Source organism: Schistocerca cancellata, chromosome 2 (assembly GCF_023864275.1).
Source record: "Schistocerca cancellata isolate TAMUIC-IGC-003103 chromosome 2, iqSchCanc2.1, whole genome shotgun sequence".
In the NCBI taxonomy this organism is placed as follows: Eukaryota; Metazoa; Arthropoda; class Insecta; order Orthoptera; family Acrididae; genus Schistocerca; species Schistocerca cancellata.
The window spans coordinates 1,087,039,046-1,087,051,217 of NC_064627.1; the positions used below are offsets into that span (position 1 = coordinate 1,087,039,046).

General features: G+C 41.3%; 1 protein-coding gene across 1 annotated transcript in view; it reads left to right on the forward strand.

The window, feature by feature from the left end:
• The first annotated feature begins 1,316 nt into the window (after positions 1-1,316).
• Positions 1,317-12,172, forward strand: part of LOC126161230 (dehydrogenase/reductase SDR family member 11-like) — a 48,268-nt gene continuing 37,412 nt past the window's right edge. The window contains exons 1-2 of the mRNA XM_049916972.1: positions 1,317-1,448; positions 4,456-4,622. Of these exons, the coding sequence (XP_049772929.1) occupies positions 1,317-1,448; positions 4,456-4,622 (299 nt within the window). The remainder of the gene's footprint in view (positions 1,449-4,455; positions 4,623-12,172) is intronic.

Here is a 12,172-nt window from a genome sequence, read left to right on the forward strand (position 1 = left end):
AAACGTTGCACGCGGCTCATGAGTACACAGCGCTGCACGTGTGCTGCTCGCGTGCAATCGTCGAACGGGACAGTGACGACAGCCTGCAGGCTGCGGCAGTGTAGTACCAGACTAAGCTGCGGACGTTGAAGCGAAGCGACCACTACGTAGTGAACGTTGTATTTCAATAACCGGAAAATGCAGAGTGAATCAAGGAAACGGAGAATTGGAGATTTGCTATCTTTTAAAAAGGAATGGGAGAATCATTTGTTCTCTGTGGAAAAACGTGAAAATTTGAAATGTATAATATGTGACAGTATTGTCGCTGGTGAGCGGAAGTTTAATATTGAACGCCATTATAATAAATTTCAGTATGTTGCCGTTCTTAGTGCAATAAAAGAGGCATTTCTCAAGTGATTTGGGATCTTACTTATCCCAAGGTTTTGAATAGTTCTCGAGAGAATCTGGTTTCTGTAGATGATATTCATCTCAGTTTGCAAATGGAATTAATAGATCTACAGTGTAATTCTCGTCTGAGAGACAAGTTCCTTTTGGCAAGACGTGTAATGGATTTTTATCACGACTTTCCACAGCAAGAGTTTGCTCGTCTCCATCGTGAAGCCATGAAGATAGGCAATGTTGGGCTTGACATACTTTTGTGAGAGATTTTTTTCTGTTATGAAAATTAATAAGTCTCGGTTAAGAGCAAACATCAGTAATGAAAATTTACGTAACTGTTTGCGTTTGTCTGTATGTAGAAATTTTGTTCCAGACATTAAACGTATTGTAAACTCCACGTGTGATAATTAAATAAAACGTATCGTAGGTAATAGGTACTCTTTCAAACCATGATTTTTGTCAAGCGCTCCTACTAACCTTATTCCTTCATTTAATAAAGCAGGCCAGGAAACAAAACGCATTACAGAGGAAGAAGCGGAGAGACGGTATGGTGGGGAGGGGTGAGAAACGGGTGGCCAACTTGCCCCTGTGTGCACGCAGAACACCTGTTGACTGCACAGGTGCATGTGCGCCGCACACGTGCAGAATTCCTGCCCGCCCCTGGTCTATCGGATCAGGACTCGACCGTAAGTGCCGGAATTGCCGAGATTATAGCGGGAATTCAATTAAAACTCACCTTCTCGCGGACCAACTTCGTGACGTCACGCGCTCCACCTGCCAGTTGTCGCAAGCTCCGTGTCCCGCAGGCTATAGCAGAACCTCCCACCTCACCTCCGCGGATGGCGCAGCTACGTATATAAGAGCGGCCCGCTGCGCCTGGAGGCCAGACGACGAGCCGAGACCAGCCCAGACGAGAGCAGAGACCAGAGGCCTGACTCATGGATCGCTGGCGGGGCCGGGTGGCGGTGGTGACTGGCGCCAGCGCGGGCATCGGCGCCGCCGTGGTGCGCGCCCTGCTCCGGCACGGCGTCACCGTCGTGGGCGTCGCCCGGCGCGCCGACAGGGTCCAGGTGGGTGTGGGCCACCCAGTTCCAGCTGGAGAGAAGGAAGGGGGTGTGCCCTGAAGATGGTCACGCCACTCCGCCAGCTTTTCTAGAGCAGATTACAGGCACCAAGGCCTGGACTTGGTCTCCCTCTACGATTTCGCCTCCCCTCCTCACACACACACACACACTTCCCTCCAATACTAAGCGATACAATGCTGTACCTGAATGTGTCTTATGGACCGAGCTCGTCTTCTAGTCATTGTGCCATAAATTTCCTTTCTGCCCAATTTTATTCAGTACCTCCTCATAAGTTACATGATCTACCCATCTAATCTTCAGAATTCTTCTCTAGCACTTCATTTCAAAAGCTTGTATTCTCTTTTCATCTGAACTGTTTATCGCCATTGTTTCGCTTCCATACGTGGCTTCACACTAGACAAATACTTAAAAAGCTTCCTTACTTAAATCTGCATTCGATGTTAATAATTTTCTCTTCTTCAGAAACGCTTTTCTTGCCATATCCAATGTACGTTTTATGTCCTTTCTACTTCAGACATCATCTGTTATTTTACTAACCAAATAGCAAAACTCATGTACTACTTTGAGTGTCTCATTTCCTAATCTAATTTCCTCAGCATCATCTGATTTGATTCTACTACATTTCATTATCCTTTTAAGATCCTGTCCATTACATTCAGCTGCTCTCCCAAGTTCTTTGCTGTCTCTGACAGAATTACGATGTCACTGGCAAACCTCAAAGTTTTTATTTCTTCTCCATGGACTTCAATTAACACTCCAAATGTTTCTTTTGTTTCCTTTGCTACTTGATGCATGTGCAGATTGAATAACAGCGGATACAAGTCTGCCTCACTGCCTTCTCAACCGCTGCATCCATTTCATGCCACTCTCATTACTGCCGTCTGGTTTCTGTACAAATCGTGCATAGCTTTTCGCTCGCTATGTTTTACCGCTGCTACCCTCAGAATTTCAGAGGGTGTATTCCAGCCAACGTTGTCAAAGCTTTCTCTAAGTCTGCAAATTCTGTAAATGTAGGTATGCCTTTCTTTCAACTTATCTTCTAAGATGGGTTGTAGGTTCTGTATCGCCTCACGTGTTTCTGTACAAATTGTACATAGCTTTTCTCTCACTATGTTCTACCGCTGCTACCCTCAGAATTTTAGAGAGAGTCTTCCAGTCAACGTTGTCAAACGTTTTCTCTAAGTCTGCAAATGCTGTAAACGTAGGTTTGCTTTTCCTTAACCTATCTTCTAAGATAAGTCGTAGGGTCCGTATTGCCTCACTTGCTCCAACATTTCTACGGAATCCAAACTGATTGTCCCAGAGGTCGTCGTATACCTGTTTTTCCATTCTTCTGTAAGGAATTCGTGTTAGTATTTTGCAACCATGACTTATAAAAGTGATAGCTCGGTAATATTCACAGCTGTCAGCACCTGCTTTCTTTGGAATTGGAATTACTACATTCTTCTTGAACTCTGAGGGTATTTCACATGTCTTATACATCTGGCACACAAGATGGAACAGTCTTGACATGACGGCTCTCCCAAGGTTGTCAGTAGTTCTGATGGAATGTCGTCTACTCCCGGGGGCCTTATTTCGACTTAGGTCTTTCAGTGCTCTGTTAAATTCTTCCCGCAGTATTATATCCGCCTCGATTTCTATAACGTTACCTTTCACTTCATGTCCCTCCTTTCAGCTTTCCCTTCTTTGTTTAAGACTGGTTTGCTGCTGCTTCTCCGGAAGCCTGTTTAGTTTTCATATAGGCGGTATCTACTTTTGCCGTAGTGAAATATGTTTCTAAATCCTTACATTTGTCCTAGTAATCCAAAACTGAGTTCATGTGAATATGAGCAATCATATCAAACCACCAGGCATGACAGTGTTCAATCAACGTGGATTCTAGCCGTTTGCAATCCAATGGAAATGTGCGCCCAGTTTGTTTCTGTCTTACACGAAACATAAGACGTCGAATAAAGGCGCTCTGCGTAGAATAAAGGCTTGCTTCTCTGCCAGTTGTACCCCACCTTCTCTGCTGAAAAAAAAAAATACCTGCACAGTAATGGAATGTATAATATACGTCTGTTGCTGACGTGAACTGCAATGAGAGAACAGGAAAATTCTAGTACTTGAGATAGCCATTCAAGAAGTTTAAGATCAACTTATCAAGTTGGTCTAATTCGTTTAAGTAGGAAAATGCATGGCGAGGAGAATGAATGTAAAGAACGTGACATGTTGCTTGACTGTGTCAAGTAAATGCATAAATGCAATAATTCACAACATACCTGTGCTTCATACTTGATTTTTTGTTGATTCGCCCTACGAAACTGCTATAACTTTCATGTGTTGGACTTGCGTCTGACTTGTAGCTATCGGCTATTTGTGTTTTTGTGAGGCGAGTATGTTTCGAGGCTCGGAACAGATTCCACTTGCCATTAATTCATGCGAATGGTGATATAGTCAGTTTAGACATACTCCCTACTACTGATTCTTTGTAAGTGTCTTGCGATTTATATTTTGATAAATCTCCTTGCCGTTTGGCTATGTATTCTCACTGCCTCTGTTACTTGTTCACTTTTCTGAGATCAGTTACATGAAATTACATTTACACGTTCTTTACATTCATTCTCCTCGCCATACATTTTCCTACTTAAACGAATTAAGCCAGCTTGATAAGTTGATCTAAAACGTCTTGAATGGCTACCTCAAGTACTAGAATTTTCCTGTTCTCTCATTGCAGTTCACGTCAGCAACAGTAGAAGTCACTACGTATGTTATACATTCCATTACCGTGCAGGTTCTTTTATTTTTCTCAGCAGAGAAGGTGGGGTACAACTGGCAGAAAAGCAAGCCTTTGTTCTACGGAGAGCGCCTTTATTCGACGTCTTATGTACATAGTCGTACGATGTCCAAGGATGCCGTTGCCGATACGCTTACTAAAGATCGCTATTAGCGGGTCATTTCCTGTGGCTGCGATATCAACGCTCTGTATTGTTGAAGTTTCTGGTTGTTGCAGTTGTGTACCAACAGCTGGGAAATCCCAGGCATAGAGTGCGTGCTTGTGAGACGTTGGAGTGAATCATTCGGTGGCCAGTGGTCGGTAGTGGCGGTTGGGATGCGGTCCAAAAATGCCGACAAGAAGAATAAATGGTTTGAAAGTGATAAGAGGAAAGAGTTGCGACAGTAATGGAATTTTCAGGGTAAATAGTTTAGTCAATCTAAGTATGAAGAATCATAAATTTTGAACAGTCTGAGGATCACAGTGTGATACATGAATGGTAGTTAGTAGCAAATTTATTTATTTTAAATATGTAGGTAATTTAAACATACGTAATGAGACGTAGATGAAAGAAACTGACTTACGGGCTTTGTGGGATGAGCTATGTTAGAGTCAGAGAGACAAAGCAGGGACCATAAGCTTTCTGTACATGATATAATATTCTTCGTTTATGTAGAGTGGCTTTTACCATTTCAAAAGAACTGTTAAATATAGTTCCTTATGCGTGTAGGGACCTGTGCGTAAGGTGATTTAAGCGCACGATTCAACTGAATAACTGCAGAGGTACCTGTTGCAATGACACATATTACTCGTCCGATTGCCGTGAAATTTGTAACGTCCCGCAATTTCCGATCTGTTAAACCATTTGACCGTCTGATCGCATAGTCGGTTTCCGGGAACAGGACTATTCTATCCTAATAGCACCGAATCAAAATGGGGAAACATATAGGGGAGAGTTTTGAACAATGGAACAAATTTCAGACTTTCGTCCCAGATTTAAATGTAATATATTTTCTTAATGCATTTTTAAACAATGGCCTTCACAATCCTGTGTTGCAGTCTTTTTCTGAAAATATAAAAATTACTAATACGATCGTGTACCTAGGAACAAATTTTAAAGCGTTGCAAGCGAGAAAATATTGTCAACAGTGTATTTAGTCGTCTCTGTGTTAAATTATTACACACCAATAATAAGTGAAATCGAACTAAGCAGAAACATCAGCAAAAACGGTTTCACGTTCAACAAACTTTGAAACTGTAGCTATAAGAAACTAACACAAATTTCCATTTTCATGACAGGTAAGTTTTTAAGGAACTAATTATACAAAATTGATCTGCAAATATCAAATGTTGCATGGTAAAAGGCCTAAGTGATGCACTACCGACAGAGTATGGCTCAGCCGTCCACACATTATATAAATAATGTTAAAAATATATAGAACTGTAAAACTTCCTGGCAGATTAAAAACTGTGTGCCCGACCGAGACTCGAACTCGGGACCTTTGCCTTTCGCGGGCAAGTGCTCTACCATCTGAGCTACCGAAGCACGACTCACGCCCGGTACTCACAGCTTTACTTCTGCCAGTATCTCGCCTCCTACCTTCCAAACTTTACAGAAGCTCTCCTGCGAAACTTGCAGAACTAGCACTCCTGAAAGAAAGGATAGTACCGGGCGTGAGTCGTGCTTCGGTAGCTCAGATGGTAGAGCACTTGCCCGCGAAAGGCAAAGGTCCCAAGTTCGAGTCTCGGTCGGGCACACAGTTTTCAATCTGCCAGGAAGCTTCATATCAGCGCACACTCCGCTGCAGAGTGAAAATCTCATTCTGGATATAGAACTGTACTTACTATAAAATACTATAACTGAAGAATTAACAGCATATTCAAAATAGCACGTAAACATGTATTGCTCGAAACATTTACAAACATCTCACAAAACACAACCTCATGCCTAGCAACAACAAAAACAGTAGAAAATGGCGGAAATTGTTTACTGTGGTCTCTAATGCGCATTCTTTCATGTGATTCTACAGTCAGTGAGTAGACTGAAGTACCGACCAAAAAACATTGTTTTTCACATTTACATTATCCTCTGTTCTGTGCAAGCCACTGTCGAGAATGGTAACGACAACTAACTCATACACAACATTTTTGACATGGGATTATTTATGGATAAAATGATTAAAGTTGGTACTGATATTTCACGGAAATACACTGACTGAATAATGTAATTGCTTGAAATGAACTATGATAATTTTTAAGTAATACCGTCCCCCGTCCACGCGGACGAACTTCAAAGTAGTTTAGTTATTGCAAAGACGCTCATAATCAACTATTGGGGGTACAACTACGACATTTTGAATCATGTATGCAGATACAAATGTTGCTGCGATTACTGAACTTATGGTATCGAAATCAGTATGTCAATAATTCTGACAGAATATTCTTAACGCTACAAAACGTGCAGCGATTACTGTAGCATCGCAATAACCTTGAACCCGACAATATATAGACGTTGCAGCACACTAACACTTACCTTTAAAAATCTATGTTTAGATCAATTAATCAGGTACGAAAATTAAAATCAGCAGACTTGTAAAACTCATAATTTTCTTTAACCTCGCTGAACCACTGTACACCAATCGATAAACAACAATAATATTAAAAAGCTTTGGAAGGCGAATAATCGGCTTGGGTTTATGGAAAGAATTTTCGGGGAGTGTGGTTCATCTGTAAAGGAGACGCTAGTGTGACCTATTCCTGAGTACTGCTCGAGTGTTTCGGTTGCTCACCAGGCCGGGTTAAGGGAATCAACTAAGTGCGAGGCAGGTTACTACATTCGTTACCGGTAGGTTCGAACAACACAGTGTTAGGAAATACTTCCGGAACCGAAATGGGAATCCCTGGAGGGAAGGCGACGTTCTTTTCGGGGAAAGCTGATGAGACAATTTAAAGAATCAGCATTTGAAGATGACTTAAGAACGATTATGTTGTCGCAAGCGTATGTTTGGAGTAATGACCACAAATATAAGATGAAAGAAATTAGGACTCGTACAAATGCTCATACAGTAGATAACCGATTTCCCGCCGCTCTATTTGCGAGTGGTACAGGAAATGACACGACTAGCGGTGATACAGGCCATCCTCCGCCACGCACCGTACGGTAGCTTACGGAGAACGTGTAGATGTAGATGTACCTACGACATACGAGGCGCGACAATAAAGTAGTGACACTGATGTGGAAAAAAATGTGGCTTACCGTTTTAGTCTAGTGCTGTCTCCTTCAAAGTAGTTCCCTTCTGATTGAACACACTTTCTCCAGCGCTTCTGCCATTGATGGTAACATTTCTGGACCTCATCTTCTGTAATATCCTCCAAGACCCTCGTCACAGCTTTTTGGACATCTTGTGTTGTTTGAAAATGGTGTCCCTTGACCGCCGTTTTGACTCTTGGAAATAGAAAAAAATCGCACGGAGCGATATCTGGTGAATAAGGTGGCCGTGGTAGTACTGAAATTTATTTTGAGGTTAAAAATTGCTGTACTGACAGAGCAGTATGGGGTGACGCATTATCGTGATGCAGAATCCAATTATCAGCAATGATGACACGGACACGAAGAATTCTTTTACGAAGTCTTTCGAAAATTTCTTTGTAGTAGTATTGGTTAACTGTTTGCCCAGGAGGCATCCACTCTTTATAAACAATTCCCTTGAAATCAAAGAAGCACACAAGCATGCATTTCACTTTTGACTTTGAGATGCGAGCTTTTTTTTTGGTCTGGGTGTCCCCTTTGAGCACCAGTGCGAACTTTGCTGTTTCGTCTCTGGTTCGGACTGAAAAAACCAACTTTCATCACCAGTGATAACACGGCTCAACAATTCTAGATTGATTTCTGTTTGCTCTAACAGTTCGGCTGTCACATTTATCCGTGTTTCTGCCTGTTGTGATGTGAGATTTTTGGGGACCATTTTTGCACAAATCTTTCTCATACCAAGTCTTTAGTTATTATTAGACGAACAGTTTCTCGATTGATGTTCAGTTCCTCTGCAATCATTTTCAAGGATAATCTTCGGTCAGATCATAAGAGTTCACGCACTCTGGCCAAGTTGACATCCGTCCGTGAGGTTGATGGTCGTCCACTGCGGTCTTCATTTTCAACATTCGTTCTGCCTTCACTAAACATTTTATGCCAACGAAAAACTTGATCTCTTGACATAACCTCCTCTCCAAAATCCTTCTGAAGCTAACCGTAAGTTGTCGTCGCGTTTTCACCCAATTTAATGCAAAAAGAAATGGCATAACATTGCGCAATATTATGCAGTTCCATTTTCGTGACGAGAGACACAAACACGTGTTAACTTATTACAGCACAACTCATGACTGAGCAGTTGCATCGATGTGCCATTTGGACTAGAAGCAGCTTATAGACCAAGGTCAAAGATATTGTGCTTACGCAAGCCTGCAAGGTTGCCACATCTTGCAAAGAAAATCAGTCTCATTACTTTATTGTCGCACCTCATATAGCGTGTTACAGAACTTTTTTTATTGGAATTAAGTCATAAAATTGTTTAAGCTTTGTAAATATAAAGACTAGAACCCTATCAGAAGATGTGCGACATTGTCAGAAACCGTTAATTTCTATATAAATGAACAATGATCCAAAGGCAGAAAATAAGTCTATTTTGCATAAATAGAGATTGTGGATTCTTTGTGAAGAATATCTCCTGTTTTCAAATTTTAAAAACTCTGGTGGTAAATGTGCGATCACTGTGTAACGCAAATGTTTTCAACCCAAGCATCGGTTTCAGACATTCGTTGATTGCAACTTCGCTCAAAGGATCAACCAAGCAAGGAGGCGCTATTGCCAGCACACTGAACATCGGTTCAAATCTTCGTCCGGCTGTCCAGATTTAGATTTTATGTTATTTCCTTAAATCGGTTAAGGCAAACTCCGCAATAGCTACTTTGAAAATGACGCGATGCTACTTGTTTCCACACCATTCCCTAATCCGAGCTTGTTCTCAGTCTCTGACGAATAAATTCCGGATTTTAACTACCTAAAAGTCAGCGGAATATGCAAGCATTCATGACGTACAAATTATATGAATATGGCTTTAAACATAAAATATACCCTCACATAAGTTTATTTAAAAACATTTGTTGATTTTTATGTACCATGTAACACGAAACTCATTTTTGAACAAATTGTGAGTATAGTACATACTTTTTGCAGTCTTCGAAACTAGCTGGCTCTTATTTTTGAAATGTCTCTGTGTGTCTTAAAAAAGAAAACAAAGCACCAAGTCAGTGAAAGTCATAGAACCTATCCAAATAATAACACCACGTTTTTACTGCTGCATACTAATTGTTTAAAATATTCCAAATCCTGTCAATCTTCAGTTTCTAGCTTTGGTTCACTATCTTTAAATGTTGTGACTGTCCCAGAAAGACTGTCACTAATTTTGTACATTGTAAAATTTCCAGTTTTCCGCTGGAGAATACGTTGCAATTTATAGTTCACTTTGTCAGACACACGACCACGAGCTCGAGCCGACTATATCTGCACTTGCTGCACGGTATCCTGGGCGTCACATAGTTCAGTACGAGCAGCTTCCTGTCGTGAGATGGCTTTTGATGCCACTGAAAAGTTAGCGTTGATGTACGCCAATTTCATATCCAGGGTATCTCTAAAGACCTTTCTCTCTCTCTCTCTCTCAGTTTTCATAGCACTTGATTCATCTCTATCAAGCTCACAAAACATTGTCTTTATTTTGGTGTAGTTGGTGCAATAATACTCAGCAGCATTAAGCCAAGAACCCGACATCTGCATCATTATTCTGCAATTCACAATTAAGTGTCTGTCAGAGGTTTCACGAGACTGCATTTAAGCTACTTCTCTACCGTTCCACTCTCGAACAGCGCGAGGGCAAAGCGAACACTTAAATCTTTCCGTGGGAGCTGCGATTTCTCTTATTTCATTATGATGATCATTTCTCCCTTTCCAGGTGGGTGTCAACAAAATATTTTCACACTCTGAGGAGAAATCCCTCACCGCACAGCAATACTCCAAAAGAGGACGTACAAGCGTAGTACAGACAGTCTCTTTAGTAAACATGTTACATTTTCCAAGTGTTCTACCAATAACTAGTAGTCTTTGGTTTGCTTCCCTCACAACGTTATGTATTTGATTTTTCCGCTTTAAGTTATTCGTAATTAAAGTTTTAAATATTGCTGCGTGGTCAGCGATCGCTTACAAAGTAAAATTGAAGCAATAACAGCCCTCGGTCGCAAAAATTAAGTCTCTTGACCTGGTTTCGGCACAACTATGAGTGCCTTCATCAGAAGTAAAACGTGAATCTGATGCTACCTGTTGCTCGACATATGTTAGCAGCCCGTAGCGGCTTGCCTTCCACGTATTCTATTTTAAAAATTTTGTGACTAAAGCTTTATCGCTAGATTTTTGTTTTATACGTGACAAGCCAATTTGAATGTTTTACTTTTGATGAAAGCACTCATAGTAGTGCCGAAACCAGGTCAAGAGACTTAATATTTGCGACAGAGGGCTGTTATTGCTTTAATTTTGTTCCTAATTGTAACCCCTAAGTATTTGGTTGAGTTTAAATCCTTTAGATTTGTATGAGGTATCGTGTAACTGAAATTTAGCGGGTTCTTTTAGTACTTTGTGCATGACTTCACACTTTTCATTATTTTGAGTCAATTGCCACTTTCTACAGCGTACAGATATCTTTAGTAAATCGTTTTGATCATCTGATGACTTTTCAAGACGCTAAATGACAGCACCATCTGCAAACAATCTAAGAGGGCTGCTCAGAATGTCTCCAAAATTGTTTATTTACATCAGGAACAACAGAGCGCCTGTAACACTTCCTTGGTGAACGCCAGATATTCGTTCTGTTTCAATCGACGACATTCTGCCAGTTATTACGAACTGTGATCTTTCTGGCAGAAGATCTCGAATCCAGTTGCACAGCTGAGACGATACTCCATATACACGTGGGTATTGACTCGTACCACTTTCCAGTCTTTGGGTACGGATCTTTCTATGAGCGAGCAGTTGTATATGATTCCTAAAATGGAGCTACTGTATCAGGATGCTCTGAAATGACTGACTCGTATACGATCTGCACAGGAGGCTTTGCCTTTCTTGAGAGTTTTAAGCTGCTTCGATACATGGAGGATGTCTACATCTAAGTTACTCGTGTTGGTAGTTGTTCTTCATTCTAATTCTCGAAAATTTACTCTGTCTCCTTTTGTGAAGGAATTTAGGAAAGCCGTTTTTGTGACTCTGCTTCAGTAGTTCTGTCATCACAACATCACCATTGTTATCGTGCAGTGAGAGTACTGATTGCGTCTTGCCACTGGTATACTTTTTATACGAAGAGTATCTCTCTGGATTTCCTGTCAGATTTCGAGAGGTGCTCATGCCTTGAATTTATGAACCCGTAGCATAGCTTTCACATAGATTATCTTAGACAGGAAATTAATTTGCCCACGTCAGTGTAATTTGATCTCATGTGCCAGGCATGTGACGTAAACCATACCGGGATAGAGAATCTGAAGCCCTTTGGCTGCTTTAGCCATGTACGAAGCAGCGAAACGTTGTCTGTATTCACACCATCCGGCCACACTAACTTCACGAAATTACCAAGCAAAATGGCACTTGTCTGGTTGTTTACCCTCGAGGGAGCTTCACGCGTTAGGAGCAACATTTCTCCAGGTCCGTCAACTTATAGAACATTTGCACAGTAACGCTCACCAATGTCGATGGTTTCATCTACGGGCCCCCAGACCTTCTGGTCTGCAACGCCGATTCGTATTTTGTTGAGCAACGCCATGCAGCACACGGATAAATATTTATTTCTCAATGTAGATTGATCTGGAACACGAGGAGTTGCTTGGATTCCTCAGCTTCTCCGATCTTATGTTGCAAGACACA